Raw genomic sequence first — 22417 nt, 5'->3', positions numbered from 1 at the left:
TATGGCGTGCACGCAGTAGCTTCATTTCGGGTACAGTGAACCAGATGCCCGATATGTTAACTCCACCTGCTCTCCTTGCTGATCTCCAGGGTCCCAAGCTTAAACCTCTCAGGCTGGGGATTGCCCTGCAGATGATAGGGCATGGTCCTCAATTTCTCAACTCCCAGCATGCCCAGTAACTCGTAGATGAGTCTACTCTCGAAGTCCCATCCCTGGTCGCTATGTATCCGCCTGGGGAAGGCCATAATGCATGAAATACTTCTCCCATAACACTTTTGCCACCGTAGTCGCCTTCTGGTCCTTGATAGGAAAAGCCTGAGCATATCCAGTGTAGTGGTCCGTGATGACTAAGACACTGGCCGTGTTGCTGGCATCGGGTTCTATAGAGAGGAAATCCATACACACCAGGTCCAGGAGCCCTGCACTCTGCAGGTATGACAGAGGAGCTGCCTGCACAGGCAGTGTCTTCCAGCGTATGCAGCGAATGCACGACTTGCAGTCCTCTTCAACCTCCAACTTCATTCAGGGCCAGAAAAACCATAGGTCTTGTCCACCCCCAAATGTCCAGGATCATCATGAAGTGAACTCAACGCAATGCTCCGATACTTCTCAGGCAGAACCAGCTGGCAACGCCGAGGTCGGTCCGGGGCTGACATGACCGGTATAAAATTTGGTTCTTTAACTTCAAACGAGGCTATTCTCTCAGTAATGGAGGTACTGAAGCTGGTTTTGTCTTCTCCGCCTGCGCCATATCCCCCTTTCCAAATACATACCAGATAGTGCCAGTGCCCGGATCACCTCACTGAGCAGCTGCCACTCCTCCAGAACTCAATTCCGGCAGCTGCTTGCTCTTCAGAGCAGTCAGGTTACAGTAAACTGGAGGTAGGGCATCATCAGAAGCCCCCAAATGATCCACTGCTCAATCCGCCCTTTCCTTTTCGTCGGCCTTCACGGTGATGGCAAACTGACACATGGCCTTTATAACCCTTATTTTGTTGTGTGGTTAGTAGAGAAACCAAATATAAAAGACAAAGACGCCACTCTTGTTAAAGTTAACAGTTTGTGCACAAAAATCTTTGGAGCTCACGCCTCCGGTGTTCCTCCTCAATGACCTCCGCCGAAACGTTGCCAACCGCTGGACCCTCGAATTCCCGTAGACTCCGTCCGGTGATCACCGAGCACTCCCCACACTCGTTCTACCTCCTCACTCGCCTCGACCGAAAAACCACAAAAGCTCGGTTCCCAGACAAACAAGATAGAATAATGTGTCTCTCATTTGGTTAGTTCCCTGTTATCTGTAGTTAAAACCCAAATATCGCAGCTACAGAGAAACTATTACATCAGCAGTTAGCATTACAGAGACGCCATTTCATTAGCCTTAGCAGTTAACATTACCAAGAACCCTACATGTGTTAGTCGGTATGTGTTCTAAGACTGGGGCTCTCAGTACATGTGTGATAAACAAAACAAAATGGTATGTGAGAGTTTCCAATTAATTCTGGCAGCTATTACTGCGTTGAATCAGATAGATTTTAATTGGAAACTTAAGCTTCAGGTAGCGATAAATGAATAGAAACTAAGTAAAATTATTAGTTGATTTCTCCCTGCTGAGGTGTATATTTTGAATGATAAAGAATTGGTTGAATTGGAAGCTACTACCTATTATAACTTTGATTTGATTGCATCCCTAACAGGGACAGCATCTGCCAAGAGATCTAGTGTAGACAAATTGAAGGAAGTGCATGAAAAGTATCAGGAGGAGAGATTGAAGGCACAGGAGGCCAGACTCAGTAAAAAACTAGAGGTAAGATTATTGTTATACCTTCTTACCTTGACTGTCCTGCCAGTCTTTGATTAGGGCAATAAGAAAGTTGTCTGTATATACTACTCCAAAATCAATTTGCTATCCACAATATTCATTGTTTAATTTGGAAAACTGTTGAGGAAATTAAGTATATGGTTATTCAAAGGACTTGATCTAGCTTTATTCTTTTTGTTTCCGTTCCATTGCTGGAAGATCCTTCATATCACCCTCAACTTATTCTTAAGGCCCTTTGCATTGCTATATTGCTTCTGACGTTCACAAGTTTTTGAAAAGTATGTAGCTCATTCCACACTCTCACCACCTTCTGAGTGAAGAAATTCCCCCCTCATGTTCTCCTTAAACCTCTCACCTTTCACTCTTAAACCATGGCCTCTGGTTGTAGTCCCACCCAACCTAAGTGGCAAAAATCTGCTTGCATTTACCCTAGATCCTTCATACCTCTGTCAAATCTCCTCTCAATCTTCTATGTTCCAAGCAATAAGGGCCTAACCTATTCAATCTTCCCTCATAACTCAGGTCCTCCAGTCCTGGCACCATCCTTCTAAACCTTCTCTGTACTCTTTCAACTTTACTGACATCTTTCCTGTGGGTAGGCAGCTGAAAGTGCACATGACACTCCAAATTAGGTCTTACTACTGTCTTATAGAATTTCAACATAACATCCAAACTTACCTTGATTTATGAAGCCCAAGGTGCCAGAAGCTTTCTTCATGACCATATCTACCCATGGTACCACTTTCAGTGAATTATGGTCCTGTATTCATGGAAATGGATGACCAAAGCAGAGGCTCGGCATCTGTAGAAAGAGAAACCATTTAATGACTGGGCTCGGGACTTGTGCTGACGAGAATAATGTTGTGCGGTGCCCAGTGGAGTGGCCAGTAATATCTTTTTTTTTCCAGAATTCTGTTCAGGGTTGGATGGCATTGATCAATTTCATTTCTTTCCTTTCCCCAGTCACGGTTGAACAACATAAAGCAACTGTCCACAATTGCCTTGGCCTTGGGGGTAGAGCATACCCGGAATGAGCTGCTCCCACTTCTGACTGGTAGGTACAAAGCTGCGTGTGGTTGGGCTGCTTCGGTTTGAACAATCGCCTCTCAGAGTCACCTTGCCACTGATTTCTCGTCTAGATGCAGACACCATTTTCGATGAAGACGAGGCACTGCTGGCATTAGCGGAGCAACTAGGGAGCTTCACGGTGCTCGTTGGCGGACCGGAGTATGTTCACTGTTTGCTGGTAAGAGCGGTCGTACATTTACAAAGCACTGCACAAGACAGACACGCGGTTAATGCCATTGAAGTGGTATTACTGTCTTAATAAAGGTTAATTTCCAGAAGATGATTCTCAAAGCAGCAGGGTACCACAGGCAATGATAAAGTAAGTGACTTTATAATGAGTCATAGAAAAGTTCAGCACATGTTCCCCTTAAACATTTCACCTTTCACCCTTAACCCATGACCTCTAGCTGCAGTCTCATCCAACCTCAGTGGACAATGACTGCTTGCATTTACCCTATCTAAACCCCTCATAATCTTGTCTCCTTCTGTCATATCTCTTTGCAATCTTCTATGTTCCAAGTTAAAAAGAAGTCCTAACATATTCAATCTTTCCATATAACTCAGGTCCTCCAAACCCGGCAATGGCCCTGTAATCTTTCTTTGTTATGATGGGTTGCATGAATGAGGGGTAAACGGACACATACAGAACCCTCTCTGCTTTTATTGTTTGCAATAAAATCTTTGAGGCAGATGAGGCTTTGTGCCACCCCAACACATTTGTAGGCACGAGAAAGTCTGTAGATGCTGGAAATCCAAATCAACTCTCACAAAACGCTGGAGGAACTCAGCAGCTCAGGCAGCGTCTGTGGAAAAGAGTAAGCGGTCGATGTTTCTGGCCGAGACCCTTCTTCAGGACCTGGTTGAAATATTGGAGGGGTGTATCATTGAGAATTGCTACAGTGAAGTGTAGTTACTCTACCCCTGATCCAGGTTCACCCACGCAGCCTGTTGGAAAACATACATGGACTGATACCGTCCCCCGAACACTGAAACCTCTGCTCTGTATTGACCAAATATACGTTCAACATGAGCCCAACTGGGGGAAACAAAACACAGATTTTAATGCCCAGATGCAATGGTCCTATGCATTAAATATTTATTTAAAATAACATACTTGTATTGCTTTTAAATACCCGTAATGGGGAACAAGATTCTGAAATTAAATAACGAGGGCCTCAGGCTATTACAGGGCATAGATCAAATTGAAATGATTTTCAGTGATCAGTTCATCATAGGACAATTCAGAATTAAAACAATGAAATCAATTTATGAAACCACCAAAGTAGCTCGATCAATGAGGTTTAACCAGGATGCTGCCTGCTTTAGAGGAAGTGCTGCAACTTTATCAGACTCTGGGTGGGCCACGTCTGGAGTATTGCATGCAGTTCTGATTGTCCCACTATAGGAAAGATGTTGGGGCTTTGGGGTCGATGCGGAAGAGGTTCGCCAGAATGTTGCCTGGTTTAGAGGACGTGTGATCATGAGAGCTGGATAAACTTATGTTGTTTTCTCTGAAGCGCTGGAGGCCGAGGGGAGATCTGCTAGAGGTTTGTAAGATTATGAGGAGCATGTACATAGATTAAGTAAAGAGGAGTATCTGTTTCCCAGGATTTAAATGTCTAATACCAGAGGTATGCATTAAAGGTGAGAGTGGGTAGGTAGGTTCAAGGGGGATGTGAGGGGTAAGTTTTTTTTACCATCAGAGTGGTGGATGCCTGGAATACATTGACTGGTATGATGGTAGAGACTTTTCAGAGACTTTTGGATAGGCGCATGGGTATGAAAAAGATGGAGGGAGATGGACATTGTGTAGGTAGGAGGGATTAGTTCTTGGTGGTTTTTGATTTTCTTTTTAGCTGGTTCAGCACAACATTGTGGGCCGAATGGCCTGTTTCTGTACTTTACTATTCCATGTTTTACTTTATTGATTGCAGTGGTTTCAAATTAGACATTCCAGCGTCAGTATGTTGCGTATAGAGTGTGTACGTTCTTTTGTATTGATACTCCTTTCAAAAATGTTTTCTTTTTGTGTAAAATTACCTGCGAGTACAGGCAGAGAATTCTTAAAGCATTTACGTAAGGAATCCAATTTGCTCATGTGTGGGTGGGGGCTGTATATAAAATATCACAAACTTTTAGCAGTGTTTCTTGAAGAACGCTGAGATGGCGTGGCTTTGTATTATAGAAAATAGCAATTCAGAAACGTTTTCTCGGAGCCCCTGTGATGCCTGCAATTCTAAACTGAAACGTGGGCACAGTTGTTGTTTGAATAGTTATATAAGATATAGGTGCAGAGTTAGGCTATTTGGCCCATCGATCCATTTTCCCCTCTCAGCCCCAATCTCCTGCCTTCTCCCTGTATCCTTCCATGCTGCGATTAATCAAGAGTCTTATCAATTTGTCTTTCAATCATGGCTGATCCTTTTTTCCCCTCCTCTGCCCCACTCCCCAGTCTTCTCCCAGTAACCTTTGATGCCATGAACCTATCAAGAACCTATCAACCTCTGCCTTAAATATACCCAATGACTTGTCCGCCACAGCCACCTGTGGCACAGAATTCCACATATTCACCACCCTCTGGCTAAAGAAATTCCTCATCATTTTCATTCTAAAAGCATATCCCTCTATTCTGGGGCTGTGCCCTCTAGCCTTAGACTCCCCTGCCATAGGAAACATCCTCTCCACATCCACTCTATTCAGACCTTCCAACATTTGATAGGTTTCAATGAGGTCTCTTCTCATTCTTCTGAACTCCAGCGAGTACAGGCCCAGAGCCATCAAAGGCTCCTCACGTGACAAGCCTTTCATTCCCAGTATTATTTTTGTGAATCTCCTTGAAACTCTGCACACTGTCAGCACCTCCTTTCTTAGATGAGGGGCCCAAATCTCCTCATAATACTCTAAATGATGCCTCACCAATACATTATAAAACCTTAACACTACATCCCTGCTTTTATATTCTAGTCCTCTCGAAATGACTGCTAACATTGCATTTGCCTTCCTCAGCCTGCAAGTTAACCTTTAGTGAATGCTGCACGAGGACTCCCAAGTCCCTTTGCACCTCGGATTCTTGAATTTTCTCCCAATTTAGAAAGTAGTTTACACTTTTATTTCTTCTAACAAAGTGGATGACCATGGACTTCCCTCAAACTTTGGCAAAATTATTCTGACAGGCAGCTTCATGTTTATTTGCATATTAAAACCTCATAGGATGAACAATTATTGGTACTTAATTTGAAGATGAAATAGTAATTACTGGTAATTAGGAATGTGTCAGTGTAATTTCCATTTAATATTAGTACAGAGTTTTCTGGTTAGGAACCTTGGGAATTTCTGTGATTGAGAAAATATGTCCTTTGATTTATACAGTTTTTGGTAGTTTGTGTTTTGTCCTCCAGCACGGCTCTATATTCTTCTGCCTTTAAATGTTTCTCTGTCTCATTTTCTTTATGAGAATTCCTAATTCTCAGCAATGTAAGAATTTATCTTAAAGATTGTTTCTAAATATTGTGTTTCTTAGAAGTAGAGTAAAAAGAAGATGTGTTTCAGTTTAATTCTTTCCCACTAATCAGCCTCCCTTGGAGAACCTGGCAACGGTGGAAAAATCGGTAGTACGAAATAAAGCCATCGATTCACTGCGAACCATCTCCCACGAGCACTCTCCTGCAGACCTAGAAGTCCACTTTGTGCCACTGGTCAAGCGCCTGACTTGTGGTGACTGGTTCACGTCCAGGACTTCGGCATGCAGCCTTTTCAGTGTCTGCTACCCTCGGGTATCCAGCTGTGTAAAGACCGAGCTGCGTCAGTAAGTACTTTCCTCCCTTGGAATGCTGGAGATGAACATGATTGAAGTTGGCTAGGAATATTACAGTATTATTGTAGAAAATCTACATCCTGTAGTATCGCTCATTATGTACCGTGTCGTATGGTGTGGGCGATCGTGGGTCTTTCCGTGGACAGGATTGTTCTTGGCGAAGTTTTCTACACAAGTGGTTTGCCATTGCCTTCTTTCTGGGCAGCGTGTGTCTTTACAAGACGGGTGACCCCCAGCCCATTATCAATACGCTTCCGAGACTGTCTGCCTGGTGTCAGTGTCAGGAGTTGAGATCTGCACCTGCTGCTAATACAACCGTCCACCACCTGCTCCCACGGCTTCACGTAGTCCTGATCGGGGAGGCTAAGCGGGTGCTACACCTTGCCCTAGGGTGACCTGCAGGCTAGTGGAGGGAAGGAGTGCCTTACACCTCCTTTGGCAGGGACATATTTCCTTCCTGCCACCCAATTTCGGTATAATTTGGTTTTATTGGCGATAAGATGCTACCACCATGGTGGACGGGACCTTGTTTTAACTGAGTGGGTAGAAGTTTCTAGTTTAGAGAATAATCAGCCCCAAAATAGCACAGAAAGTGTGGCATTTTTGTTTTTAATGACATAAACTGAAGGTTTTTTGTGTGTTTTTAGTGAGGAAGGAGCAAAAGCCGAGGCGCATCACAGTGGAGTGGTGCTCATCGCTTACTCTCGGCTGTGGGGTTGAAGTGGCCTTGTCATTTACAAAGGCGTGCTCTTTTTGAGAGCCGTGTCTTGTCAAGCCTGTTGCTCTGCTTCAGGGCCATTTTGATTAATCTGGCGCGCAGAGGATTTCACTTGTTCGGAGGTGTTTGAGTTTTGTCGGACGAGAAGGTTGCTTTGGTAACTGTGTGCCCCTGCAGTCCACAACCAATGGCTCTGTTCTGCTCCAAGTGCGGGAGTCCCACATCTGGGGTTCAGTTCCAGCCGCTTTACTCCCTGAATTAAAATTTTTTGTGGTGTCATTTGTGTAAACTTTCAGATACAGTCAGTTGTTTCAGAAAAAGACAGGGCTGTATGGTGGGGAAATTCTAGGCAGCTTCTAGAGTAGGTTACGTGGTCAGCACAACATTGTGGGCTGAAGGGTCTGTAATGTGCAGTAAATTTCTATATTCTGTTGCTATCTTGAAGTATTTCTCAGGATAAAATCTGAATACCACAAATATTGGATTTTTGGATGGTGTGGTGGAGATGCGTCTCTACCAAAGGAGGTGTAAGGCTTCCTTCTGCTGGTCTGCAGGCCACCCTTGGGCAAGGTGTAGCTCCTGCTTCGATACCATCGACCCCTCCCGACCGCCCCCGCCCCGATCAGGGTCAGGTGAAGCCATGGGGTCAGGTGGTGGATGAGCAGCCGGTGCAGATCACAAGTCCCGGTTATGCGACACCTGACGCCAGGTAGACAGTTTCTGAAGTGCATTGATAATGGGCTGGGGGTCACCCACCTTGTACAGACACACACTGCCCAGAAGGCGGAAATGACAAACCACTTCTGTAGAAAACTTTACGGAGAACAATCAGGGTCATGGAAAGACCGTGACCACCCATAGCATATGACACAGCACATAATGATGATGGGTTTAGCAAAATATTTTAGTAGCTTCTGATTTAGAAACATTAATTGCAAAAATGTCAATTTTTAGTGCTTGTATTTCTGCTTGCGAATTGTTAAGTTCTGCATCAATGGGCGACTACTCCTATGTGACCTTTAATTTTATTTTTTCTGCAGACTTTTCCACAGCTTGTGCTCAGATGACACACCAGTGGTCCGCCAGGCAGCAGCATCAAAGTTGGGTGAATTTGCAAAGGTTGTGGAGCTGGAGTTTTTGAAAAGTGACATTATACCCCTCTTCACTTCCCTGGCTTCTGATGAGCAGGTATGTAGTTGTAGAGCAGACACTGGGGTGGCAGCGGGAAGTCGAATTGAAGTGGGTGGCCATTGGGATACCCCGGCTGTCGCAGCGGAACCAGAGAAGGTGCTCGTTGAAGAAGCCGCCCCCCCAACCCCATCTGTGTTGGTCCTCCGATGTCGAGGAGGCCACGGCAGGAGCTCCAGATACAGCGAATAGCCCCGAGAGGAAAGCACCGCTTCGCCTGCAAGAACTGTTTGCAGCCCTGAACAGAGGCAAATGGGCGAGTGTAGACCTTGTCTTGCTTTCGGGGAGAGCGGCGAGGATGAATGAGTGGCGTGGAACCCTGAAGGGTGGGGTGGGTGAAGGGGGGTGTGATTAGTGGCAGAGACCTCTTGCAGATAGCGGAGGATTGAGATTAGTCTAGGAGTCTATTGTGGGTGGTGGGGGCTACAGACACTGATGCGCTGGAAAGGCTTGTGGGGTGGGAATGCAGGTGACGTGGATGAAGGAAGCGTGGATTATAGTGAAGAAAGGTGATCTTATTCCCCATGGCTTGTCATGATTTATCTTGCTGAAGCTGCTGCTGTCACCTTGGCTTTATGTCACATGTGTATCAATTGCTTGTACTGAGGAGCCTCTGTATCCCACACGTCATGGCAGTGTGTGAAATAACGGAGAGCACTTGGCTCATTCCGGTAACAGGCTGTCTGTCATTCCGCTCACTGGAGCAATTGCATGATTTCACACCTCCCCCCCCAACATTACCGCTTGCATTTTACTGTATGGATGAGCTGGAGGTGGGAAAAATTAGTACGGATGGTGTGTCCGTGGCAAAGAACTGAGTTGCATCCGGTTAATACGTCCATGTACTCAATATGCTACGCCTTGTTAATGCCACTTCCTGCTTGCAAAGTTTCTGTTGTCGTAGTCTGCACCATCTGTTCACCTTTGTAACCGGGGTTCACAACCCTCTTTTACGCCATCGACCCCCTACCATCAACCGAGGGGCCCCAGGTTGGGAGCCTCTGCTTTATAAAGTTCCTTTGTCCACAGCAGATGGAAGCAGTGCCTGTCAATCTATTGGCATGATTACACCATTCCAGTACTCCAGCTGGAGATGCTCCTCCAAGAAGGTGGTTATCTTGAGGCTTTTGCCTGAAGAGCGAACTGTTTAATCAGTGTGTGTCCTTTCATATTCCTCCAACCTCAAGTATCCCGGGCAAAAGGCTTGACGCAGTCCGCAGTATCCTCGTGTACTAAGGAGCCAGAGTCGTACAGAAATGGTACGCTGAAGGGGAGCTGGGATGGACACTTTGACCCTCACCTAGCTTCTGGTTAACGGTTGGACGTGTGCTCCTTGGTGTTGAGGAAGCTTCTCTTCTGGTTACTATCCAGTGACTCCTGGAAATAAACCTTCACATCTGTAGCCAAGGAGATGTTCACACTTGCTCCAGGTTCAGACCCCACCAATGATGGCTAGCGTATCAAAACAAGGATGCAATGTTCACATTTTATAAGGCTTCACTTGGAATATTGAAGGTAGTTTTGGGCCCCTTATCTAACAAAGGGTTTGCCAAGACAGGAGTGGGTTCAACGGAGGGTCACGAAAGTGATTGAAAGGTCCAGGATTGAAAGGCTTGTCGTTCAAGGAGCATTCGATGGCTCTGTTCCTGTACTCATTTGAATTTAGAAGAATGAGGGGGAGGGATCTCATTGTAACCTGTCAAATACTAAAAGGCCTCTAGAGTGCATATGGGGAGGATGTTTTTTATGGTGGGACAGCCTAAGACCAGAGGAAGCAATCTCAGAGCAGAGGTTTGTCCATTTAGAATGGAGATGAGGAAGGATTTCCTTATCCAGAGAATCTGTGGAATTCATTGTCACAGAGGAGAAGTCATTGGGTATATTCAGGGCAGAGAGGTTGATAGATTCTTGATTAGTCAGGGCATGAGAAGTGACCTGGTTGAAGCGTGTAAGATGATAAGAGGTATTAATTGTGTGGATAGCCGGAGACTTTTTCCCAGGGCTGAAATGGCTAACATGAGGGGGCATAGTTTTAAGGTGCTTGAAAGTAGGTATAAGGGGGACGTCAGAGGTAAGTTTCTCACCTAGAGAGTGGTGGGTGTGTGGAATGCACTGACAACAAAGGTGGTAGAGATGGATACAGGGTTTTTTAAGAGACTCTTAGATAGGTACATGGAGCTTAGGAAAATAGAGGGCTATGCGGTAGGGAAATTCTAGGCAGTTTCTCGAGTAGGTTACTTGGTCTGCACAACTTTGGGGCTGGATAGCCTGTAAAGTGCTGTAGATTTCCCTGTTTCGATGAAGAGATATGGGGAGAAGGCAGGAGATTGGGCTGAAGGTGAAATGGATCAACCATGATGAAATGTCAGAGGAGACTCGATGTGCCAAATGGCCTAATTCAGCTCCTACATCCTACGGTGAAAAGTGACCACTTGGGTGATTAGCTTGGAGATTCACTCAGCAGAGAATGGTGCTTCAAGAGCAGGAGAAAGAAAATTGATTTATCAATAAATTTTTGCACTGTCATGACATTTGCTAATATACTAATCCAAGGAATGCTTCCATCAAAGGTTGCATGTTGATACACTCCAAATTTCCATTCCAGTACTTGTATCCTGGGAAGATTCCAGCACACATTGCAAAGTAATGAAACCTGTTGCTACTTTCTAGGTGATCTGAACGGATATCATCTGGGAAACAATTGTTATATTGTCAGTATTTATTTTTATGATTTTTTTGATGAGATTAGTTCTTCCTAATGTTAACTTCAGGAAATTAATTTTGTTTTTTAATGAAGAACCAGCTCAAACCCGGTTTGAACATCTTTTTCACAGGATTCGGTGAGGCTGTTGGCAGTTGAGGCTTGTGTGAGCATAGCCCAGCTGCTGCCCCAGGAAGACCTGGCAACGTTGGTGATGCCGACCCTCCGGCAGGCAGTGGACGATGAATCCTGGCGTGTTCGCTATGTGGTGGCAGACAAATTTTCTGAGGTACGTGTTATTGCTAAAGCACAAAATGCATCTCTTTGGTATGATGATATGGTGCATTTATGTTTTAAAGCTAGTCTTTAAGTTTTCTGTTCCAGCTGGAATCCCTTCTGATTCTGTCAAAAGTCATGAAAACACGATTAGTTCCTCTAATATAGTTTTAAAAAATCATTAAATCAAGCACCTGCGTATTTTTAATATAATTGACTGACATGCCAAAAGGTGCTGAGATTTCTTTCCAGATTCATTTAATTAGCCTGTTTTTAAACATGGATCTGAAATAGAACAAAGTTGGTCTGAATTGAGCTCAGATCTTTTTCAGTGTATCTGAAGGATAATCCTGTGACAGGGGTTTAGAACAAACTTGTTGGCATAGTGCCAGGGATCTGGGGATTCAGCACGTGCACAGGTTGATGACACTGATATTTTTCACTTTCGACTGGAGGAAGTCAAGGGGAACTTCAGTTCTGTTTAAAAATGAGCCGAAAGGTTGAAAAGCCAGGACGATCCTCAGAGACTTTGACACTCAGGAACTTGAAATTACTCACCCTTTCCACAGTCCCCTTGATTAGGACTGACGTATGTTCCCTTGACTTCCCCTTCCTGACGTCCACAATCATTGGTTTTACTGTCATTGTGGTAAATTTTGTGATGTAGGGCATTAATTAATTAATTTAATTAAAATTTTGATGGACTGGACTTTGCTGGTTCCTTCCCACTGCTGACTTCACACAAACCAGGTATGGTGTAGGGAGGTGGTGATTCAACTTCACCCTCCTGTGGTCCACAATCAGTTCCTTGGTCTTACTGACAAAGTGCCAGATTGTTGCCACACCACTCAACCAGCTGATCTATCTCACTCCTCTTCGGCTCCTTGTCACCATCTGAAATTCTGCCAACAATAGTTGTGTCATCGGCAGATTTATAGTCCCGAAGAGCAGTCTCGGCCCGAAAGATCGACTGTTTATTTCATTTCCATAGATGCTGCCTGGCCTGCTGAGTTCCTCCAGTATTTTGTGCTGGGTTTCCAGCATCTGCAGAATCTCCTGTGTGTTTATAGTTTTTGAACCAGATGGTCTTTGTTCTCGGTATAAAACTTGTTGCCTCAGGCTTCCTCCTGTTGCTCCGGTTTCCTCGCACAGTCCAAAAGCATTCCGGTTAGTAGGTTAAAGGGTCATTGTAGATTGTTGCACAAGTTGGTGGGTTACTGGCGGTGCAGTTTGAAGGGCCGGAACAGCTTGTTGTGTTCTGTGTCTCCAATTAAATCTATGCCCTTTAGTCTTAGACTTTCCCAGCCTGGGAAAACACTCGGATCTACTGAAATCTCTGTGCTTTTCTCACCACAATGTAATACAAATCCTCAAAATAAAGGCACATTGCCTACACAGGTTAATTGCAAACATTAACAATCAGGTTAACATTATTTAACAATTAAGAAGCATTATTTAATGATTAAATAACATTATTTAGTTGTTTCTTTTGACCTGAGAAATTAGCTGATTACAATTGCTCACGTTGTTGTCTGTGTACCATACTTTCGGATTCAGAGCCATCAACGACAATATTTTCTCAACTTTGCCTTTCTTTAAAAATTTAAAATTCCGTCTCTTTAGGCCAGGAAAATCCGGTCCCACCCCAAAGCATTGAGATTAAATCTTTCTGTTCTGTATGAGTGTAAAATCTGTACTGAAGCAGCTGGTTTATCTGTGGATATTTTATCAAGGATAGATCATTACAGCTGTTTTACCTGGGTAACACTAAAGAATGCTGCTTCTAAATGGACACCATTTATCTGACCATTCCCTTTTTCTCCCCACTCATTTATTTCTTTACCAGAGCATGGGGTATCCACTCATTGATAAACATCTGAACACAATGGCAACATTTCTCTGGGTTTCTTTCCTCTTACCCCATGGCTTCACGTGACCCTGATTGGGGGGGTGGGGTTGGCTAAGCAGGTGCTACACCTTGCCCAAGGGTGACCTGCAGGCTAGCGGAGGGAAGGAACGCCTTACATGTCTCTTGGTAGAGATGTATTTCCACCCTGCCACCCATGATAAAATTACATAATTCAAAACTGTAAACCTGATCGAAAATTAAAGCAAATTACAGATGGACCAGTGTTCAAAAGGACACAGAAAACACAGCCATTTTGTCAGCTTAGGATTGTTACCCTTGGAACAGGCAAAGACGTTATATTGTCTGTCTTTATACGATAACTAACCCGTGTTCAAAAATAAGCTCCATATAAGGTAACACACACAAAAATGCTGGAAGAACTCAGCAGGTCAGGCTGCATCTATGGAAGTGAATAAACAGTTGACGTTTTGGGCCAAGACCTTTCATCAGGACTGGAAAGGAAGGGGAAATATGCCAGAACAAGATAAAGGTTGCCAGAGCACTTGTGAAATTGGCACCAACCCATTATTGGAAAACAATTGCATTAGAACGATACAGAGTTTATTGTATTTATAAAGTTCTGCTATCATTGCTAATGACAGACCATCACAAAAGGCACTTTCTATGCTCAAGATCACGTATAAACTAATCTTGCAATGAAGTCTGTAGCTAAAGTATAGTTCAGATTTTTAATTTTGAAGTTCATATTTTCAGAGTACATACATGTCACCACATAAAACCCTGAGATTCATTTTCCTGTGGGCATACTCAGCAATTTCTATAGAATAGTAACTGTAAACAGGATCAATAAAAGATAAAGTACAAATGCAAATATAAATAAATAGCAATAAATAACAAGAGTATGAAATAACAAGATAAAGAGTAATTAAAGTAAGATCATTGCTCGTGGGAACATCTCAATTGATTAAGTGTACTGATCCCCTGTAGTTCAAGATCCTTATGGTTGAGGGGTAATAACTGTTCTTGAACCTGGTGGTGTGGGTCCTGAGGCTCCTGCAGCTTCTACCTGATAGTTGAGGGGTAATAGCTGTTCTCGAGCCTGGAGGTGTGGGTCCTGAGGCTCCTGTACCTTCTACCTGATGATTGAGGGATAGTGACTGTTCTTGAACCTGGTGGTGAGGGTCCTGAGGCTCCTGCACCTTCTACCTGATGGCAGCAGCGAGACCAGTGTGGAAAAGAAAGATGGTGTTGTCTTTGTGATTCCTCTGTTCACGTGTTAATGCACAGATTGCTGCTATTGAAACCCGCTCTATCTTTGTTACTCATTTGGTTTCTCTTGCCTTTAAAGCTTCAGAAAACCGTGGGTCCTGAAATTGTGGAAAATGATCTGGTTCCTGCTTTCCAAAACCTGTTGAAAGATTGTGAGGCTGAAGTGCGAGCAGCTGGGGCCAACAAAGTTAAAGGTTGGTTGGGAATTCTCATTCTTGTCTTTTCCATCCGGTTTAAGATGTTGTTGGTGAAGCACAGTGACAACTTTCTGGCAGCAGAAACAACTATCAATTACTTCATTAATAGACTCTTGTTCTGGGCAATGACACTGCAATCTGTGCCTGTAACTTTCCTAGTGGAGACGAGGCCTTTGATCCAGCTGTACAACCTGGCATTTTGCAGTGCAGTCCTGAACATTATTTGCTTACTTTTCTTGTCTGCACAATTTGTCTTTTTTTCCTGCGCATTGTGTGATTGATGGTTTTCTGTCTTTAATGGGTTCTGTTGGGTTCCTTTGCTTTGTGGCTGCCTGTAAGGAGACAAATGTCAAGGTTGTGTATGGTGGTTGCACATTTTGTCCGACGATGACAGGAAACCTGTGCGGGAGAGTTTTTAAAATGGAAAAGCCTTTGCACTGTGGCAGTTCCACTCTCTTGGCCTCAGAAGTCCGGGTCCAGTGGTATGAACACGTGCCAGAAGAAACAGGGGTCTTCTTGTTTGCAGTGGATGACCAGGACGCTTTCTGTGTCTTTTCATGCCCCTCGCTCTCCACAGCGCGATGCAGAGCCACCTTCCTGGCCGTTGGGCTTTACTGTAGATCGCACCCGCCCAGTCCGCTGAGGTTGACTTTGCGTGCTAGGACTGGCTTGTCCGAATCTCACTGGAGTATGAGACTGCTGTCACGTGCAAATGGCTGCTTGCAGCCACAGGGGAGAGATGAGTGTCCGGTGGGGAGCAAAGGTGAGTGAGCTGCCCCGGAATGGACACGACAAGCCCCTTCACCAGAGGTGCGACCCCTTCCCTGGACACCCCTGAACTTTGAACTCCTGTGAAAGATGTAAACAAGGTTGAAAGAATGCAGAGAAAATTTACAAGGATGTTTCCTGGTCTGGAGGACCTGACTTAGAAGGAAAGATTGAATAGGTTAGGACTGTATTCTTCAGAATGCAGAAGACTGAGAGGAGATTTGATGGAGGTACAATATTATGGGGGCGTATGGATGGGATAAATGCAAGCAGGTTTTTTCCACTGAAATTGGGTTGGACTACAACCAGAGGTCATGAGTTAAGGGTGAAAGGTGACAAGCTTAAGGGGAACATGAGGGGAAACTTCTTCACACAGAGGGTCATGAGAGTGGAACGAGCTGCCAGCACAAGTGGCCCATGCAGTTTTGATTTCAATATTTAAGAGAAGTTTGAATAGGTACATGGATAGTAGGGATATGGGGGTGGTGGTGGTGTTATGGACCTGGTGTAGGCAGATGGGAGTAGATAGTTTGAATTGTTCAGAATGGACGAGAGGGGCCAAAGGGCCTTTTCTGCGCTGTGCTTTTCTATGACTCTATTTAATGTGGTACCACATATCCAGGTGACACTTCTCCAAGTGAGAACAGCATGCCAGCATGCCTCCCCTTTGGCATCCTGATCTGATCCCAGAACTGGATGACAGCAAATGGAAAGGAATTGTGTGCCACTTGACTTCATGTTTCGATGGTGGCTGCTCCTTACAAATCGCACTTCATTGCTTGTGCAGAGTCTTGAAAGGTTGTGAGATTGTGAAAAAGAGTGAATGCTGTTCTTTACGTTTGTACCACTGACTGCCTAACCCGAGGCCCTCCGTTGGTCAGGGTCCACCATGGATGTTACGTGCAGCTGTCTACGTGATACGTAAGCCAGGGCAGTATGATATGGAGAGTAAGCTGTTGCCCATGTAGCAGGCTCCCCCTCTCCACGCATCTGATGAATCTGAAGGATCGGCAGAGACCGATACAGTTTGGTACCAGTGGCATCGCAGGAGTTGCCAGTCAGCGTTGAACTCAACGTAGGATTGCCTCGGAGAATCCGGCTCCGGATTTTTCCCTCGGGGTTTACTCCAGGGAGAACGTACAGATGTGCCAGAATTGAACCTGTGCTGACTCTTGATGTTTACACTGTAGGTGCTGGCCTTGCTTTTCCTTGTGCTACTTAAATAGTGCTTCAGAATGTATGTTTTCTCTTGCCACTATCTTGTGAGAAGATACAAATATTAAGGCAGATGCTTTTCAGCAATTGCTTAATCTGTTAAACTTTATTGATTTATCATTGTGGTGAGAGTGTGGAACGAGCTGCCAGCGCAAGTGGTGCGTGCAAGCTCGATTTCAACGTTTAAGAGAAGTTCGGATGGGTACGCAGATGGTAGTGGTATTGAGGGCTATGGTCCAGATGCAGGTTGATGGGAGTAGGCAATTTAAATGGATCGGCACAGAATAGATGGGCTGAAGGGCCTATTTCTGTGCTGTACTTTTCTCTGACTCCATTGTTTTGTTTGAGAATAACTCTCTAACATGCAGTACTCTATCTTGCAGATTTCTGTGAAAACTTGCCAGTAGATTGCAGGGAGACTGTCATAATATGTCACATCTTGCCGTATGTTAAGGTAATATACCTTCTCAAATTCTTGGCTGGTTATACAGTCTATCTAAAATTAATGTAGCAACTCATCTCATTCACTTCAGGAAAAAGTCCCTCAGTATTTTGGGTGGGTCTGAAACGACGATTCAGGCACCATTTATCAGTGTGAACTGCTTGTAACTGGAAAAGCTCAGTGTCCAAGCACGAGTCACATCTTGCCCCCTCTCCTGTCCCATTCTCCTCTCCTGTCCCATTCTCCTCTCCTGTCCCATCCCCCTCTCCCACTCCCTCCCCATCCCCCTCTCCTGCTCCCTCCCCCTCTCCCAAAGGGCTGAGTCCTGCCGAAGGGTTTTGGACAGAAATGCCGACTGTCCTTTTCTCCATAGGTGCTGCCTGGCCTGCTGAGTTCCTCCAGCATCTTGTGTGTGTTGCTGGTTTTTTAACATGGTGTTGGCTGCCTGGAGTGATGGGAGAGGCAGATATATCGGGGACTTTTAATGACGTTTAGATAAGCACACGAATGTGAGGAAAACGGAAGAATATGGACATCGTGTAGATTAGATTGCCCACTTGATTAGGAATTTAAGTATAACATTGTGGGTTATAGGGCCGGTTCTGTTCCATGATTTATATAAACTAGAATATCAAACTGTAAAAGAAATTATTTAAGAATGATCCGTGACTGACCAGGTGGATCATAAGAACGTGGAGCAGGATGGCATCATGAGTGAGATATCTAATGACAAACAAGAGAAAATCTGCAGATGCTGGAAATCCGAGCAACACACACAAAATGCTGAAGGGACTCAGCAGGCCAGGCAGCTTCTATGGGGAACAGTACAGTCGACGCTTCTGTAGGTGCTGCCTGGCCTGCTGAGTTCCTCTAGCATTTTGTGCGTGTTGACTGAGATACCTGTCTGGGTTTTCATTTGATCATTTTTTGTGTTTCTTTTCCAGGAACTTGTGTCTGACACCAATCAACACGTGAAGTCAGCTCTGGCCTCTGTTATTATGGGCTTGTCCACCATCCTGGGCAAGGACAGCACTGTTGAGCACCTGCTTCCCCTGGTCTTGGCTCAGCTCAAAGATAAGGTAATTTTATCATGAAGTACAAACTTTAACATACCCCTTGCGTGACTGGTGGCCATCGTGGATAATATTTGATTAGCCTACCGAAATCAGGCTAACACCAATGGAGAGCTTTCTTCTGTGTGCTGTTTGGAAGCTGTTGTCAAGTCCAGAGTGCTGAGGAAAGGTCGCTTATTGTTCATCAGGCGATCAAAAAGTTGGTTGTCGTCTCTGGAACTTGTACATCTGCTGAAGGTGACGAGCAGTCCATGCTCCACCACAAGATACAGGTATCTGGATAAGTGTGCCAGAATGGGACGTGTTGCAACACAGACTGATGTGTCTAGGCTTTTACTCTCACTGATATCGATTCCTGGAAGGGGACAGCAGTTGGCCCATGTTCATCTGCTTTCTTTCCTGTTGACAAACATTGTAACTGCCGTTTGCTTGAAGCTGTGCGGTGATGTCCAGCATTCTAAAGTGTTATAATCACAGATTCTGCAGGTGCTGGCAATCCACAGCCACACGCGTGCACACACACATACACACACACACAATGCTGGAGGAACTCAGCAGGTCAGGCAGCATCTATGGAGGGGAATGAACCCTTGGGCTGACACCCTTCGTCAGGACTGGAAAGGAAGGGGGAAGGCGCCAGAATAAGAAGGTTGGGAGGATGGGGGGAGTACAAGCTGGTAGGTGATAGGTAGACCAGGTGATGGGAAAGGTTGGTGTGTAGGGGAGGGGAGTTGAAGGCAGGTGATGGGTGGGAAAGGTAAAGGGCTGGAGAGGATAGATAGTAGGGGAATTAAGGGTTATGGGGAAAAGGCAGGTAGATGAAGCTGAGTTTATGGACAGGTCAGCCATGATCTTACTGAATGGCGGGGCAGGCTTGATGGGCCGGATGGCCTACTCCTGCTCCGATTTCTTATGCTTTTATGAATCATGAATGGAATAACAACTGTTTCTTCCACCGGAGTCTCTCGAACTGTTCTTTTAGTTTGAGAGCTTCAGATAAGAGCAAATGTGCAGTGCGTTCTTTAGAAGCAGTGATGTGAGCTGGTTTGTAATCTGAGTGCATATTGGATTAAAGATGAATCGGTTAATGGTGTGATGGAGCTGTTATTTCTCCATCCATCAAGTTCCTTGTTTATTTTGGCGTGAACTTAAACAAAACTGTTGCATGTGCAAATTCTGGATTTTTTAATTTATATGGAAATTTGCATTCTTTCATTATTTTTACAGAATTAAGATTATTTTTAAAAATGTAAAAAAAATCTCTCCCCTCTCCTCTCTTTCCTCAATTCCCCACTCTGAGCTTTTACTTCTCACCTGTCTATTACTTCTCCCTGGGTCCCCACCTCCTTCCATCTCTCCTGTGGTCCACTCTCTTCTCCTCTCCTCTCTCAGATTCTTTCTTCTCCAGCCATTGACCTTTCCCACCCACCTGTCTTCACCTAACACCTTCCAGCTGGCCTCCTTCCCCTCTCCTCACCTTTATATCCTAGCATCTTCTGCCTCCCTTTACAGTCCCGATAAAAGGCCTCGGCCTGAAACACCGACTGTTTACTCATTCCCATAGATGCTGCCTGAGCTGCTGAGTTCCTCCAGCGTTTTGGGTGAATTGCTCTGGATTTCCAATGTCTGCAGACTTGATTCCCTTCATGTGCTACACCCGAAAAGATTCCCCAAATGTCAGAAATGCCTCGATTTTCCAGGCACAGCTGACAGATTCAAAGTGTACATCTTCAAATTGGCAGCTGTTAATTCAAGCCTTGAATTATTTGTTAGTTTGAAATGAAATCAAGAAAAAAGCCTGCCGAATCATGATTTGAACTGTTGGATAATTTAATAGTAATTAGTATCTTGCATCTATTTATGCCAAAGGTGCAGAAAGATTTCTCAAACGCAGAAATTCAAGTGTTTTTCTTTTGTGAAATGCAGCTTTTCACAAAATGACCGTTGTTTCCTCCCATGGCCCTCCCGAGGAGCTCGCCTGCACTCAGGGAGAGTGAACGGACAATAAATTAAGACTCAGGAACAGAATTAGGCCACTCAGCCCATCGTGTCTGCTTAGCCATTCCATCATGGCTGGCTTATTACCCTCTCGGCCCCATTCTCCTGCCTTCTCCCCCGTAACCTTTAACACCCTGACTAATCAAGAACCTGTCACCCTCCACGTTAGGTATACCCAATGACTCGTCCTCCACAGCCTTCAGCGTTGATGGATTCCACAGATCCACCGCCCTTTCCTGAAGAAATTTCCTCTCAGCTCTGTTCTAAATGGACGTCCCTCTATTCTGAGGCTGTGCCCTCTGGTCACAGGAAACCTCCTCTCTGTTCTAGGCCTCTTAATATTCCATAAGTTTCAATGAGATTCACCCCTCTTCCTTCCCGTCTGAACTCCATCGAGGACAGAGCCGGAGCCGTCAAGCACTCCTCCTGTATGTTTCATTCCCAGGATCATACTCGTGAACCCTCTCTAATATCAGCACATCTTAGATAAAGGGCCCAAAGCTGCTCACTATACCCCCAACTGCGTTCTGACCAATGCCTTATAAAGCTTCAGCATTACCCTTATATCTTTTCTAGTCCTCTCAAAATGAATGCCAACATTCCATTTTCTTTCCGTACCACCAACTCAGCCTGCAAGATAACGTTTAGGGAACCCTGCACGAGGTCTCCCAATTGCCTTTGCACGTCTGATTTCTGAATTTTCTGCCCATTTGGAAAATAGTACACGTCTTTACTCCTTCTACCAAAGTGCATGGCCATACGTTTCTGGTAGTAGGCACCCTTCGATCCCGGGGATGATGGGTTTGTGCCTCTGGTGGACTGTGTCCTCTCCTGGGCAGGAAGGTTTGAAGGACCGGCTCTTCCCATGCAGCAGGCTCCCCCTCTCCACATCACTCATGTTGTCGAAGGGAAGGGCAAGCGCCAATACAGCTCGGCACCAGTGTCATCGCAGAGGTTGCCGGAGTGAAGCTGTACACAACATCAAACTGCCTTAGGGGTTTACCCCCAAAGCCTTTCCCATGGGTGGGCATGACTGCAAGGCAGTGGAGGTTTAAAATCAGGGTTTTCCCTCTCCTAAGCGGGCTGCCGCCCAAGGCTGAGGAATCCTACCTACCAGAAACACTTTCGGTCAGTGCAGTATATTCCAACTGCCACTGCCTTGCTATTCTCCCAATCTATCAAGTCCTTCTACAGACTCTCTGCCCCTCCACCTATCTTGGTATCATCCACAAATGTGACCACCAAGCCATCAATTCCGTTGTCCAGATCATTGACATCTGCTTGAAAAGAAACGGTCACAATACCGACCCCTGTGGAACACTAATGGTCACCTGCAGTCAACCAGAAAAGGCCCCTTTCATTTGCAACTCTTTGCTTCCCGTCAGTCAGGCAATCTTCTATCTTTACTAGGATATCTTCTGTAATACCATGGGCTCTTAACTTGTTAAGGAGTCTCATGTGCGGCATCTTGTCAAACTCCAAGTAAACAACATCCACTGACCCTCCTTTCTCTATCCTGCCTGTAATTTCCCCTTAAGGAAACCATGCACTTCCAAGTACTGGGAGCCTCGTCCTTAATAATGGACTCCCAACATTCTCCCAACCACTGAAGTCAGGCTGAAGGGCCTATAGTTTCATGTCTTTTGCCTCCCTCCCTTCAGAGTGAAGTGACATTTGGAAATTTCCAGTCCTCTGGAACCATTCCAGATTCTAATGACTCTTGAAAGATTATTACTAATGCCTCCCCAATCTCTACAGCTGCCTCTTTCAGAACCCTGCGGTGTAGCCCATCTAGTCCAGGTGACTTGACTACCTTCAAAACTTTCAGCTTCCCAAGAACCTTCTCCTTAATAAAAGCAACTGCACTCACTTCTGCTAACTGACTCTCGAATTTCTGGCATACTGCTCGTGTGACCATAACTTGGACCATAATGTATAGTACTGTGCAAAAGTCTTAGGCTGGTGTATATAGCTAGGGTGTCTGAGTTTTGCACGGTCCTG

General features: G+C 45.0%; 1 protein-coding gene across 1 annotated transcript in view; it reads left to right on the top strand.

The window, feature by feature from the left end:
- Positions 1-484: 484 nt before the first annotated feature.
- Positions 485-22417, top strand: part of LOC140203626 (serine/threonine-protein phosphatase 2A 65 kDa regulatory subunit A beta isoform-like) — a 51797-nt gene continuing 29864 nt past the window's right edge. Inside the window, exons 1-9 of the mRNA XM_072269674.1 lie at positions 485-637; positions 2783-2873; positions 2965-3065; positions 6460-6692; positions 8460-8607; positions 11442-11597; positions 14803-14917; positions 17287-17357; positions 18290-18424. Coding sequence (XP_072125775.1) covers positions 485-637; positions 2783-2873; positions 2965-3065; positions 6460-6692; positions 8460-8607; positions 11442-11597; positions 14803-14917; positions 17287-17357; positions 18290-18424 — 1203 coding nt within the window. The remainder of the gene's footprint in view (positions 638-2782; positions 2874-2964; positions 3066-6459; positions 6693-8459; positions 8608-11441; positions 11598-14802; positions 14918-17286; positions 17358-18289; positions 18425-22417) is intronic.

The sequence above is a fragment of the Mobula birostris genome, chromosome 10 (genome assembly GCF_030028105.1).
Source record: "Mobula birostris isolate sMobBir1 chromosome 10, sMobBir1.hap1, whole genome shotgun sequence".
Taxonomy (NCBI): Eukaryota; Metazoa; Chordata; class Chondrichthyes; order Myliobatiformes; family Myliobatidae; genus Mobula; species Mobula birostris.
Note: the sequence above shows the minus strand (reverse complement) of the source record. Positions and strands in the feature narration are given on the sequence as shown.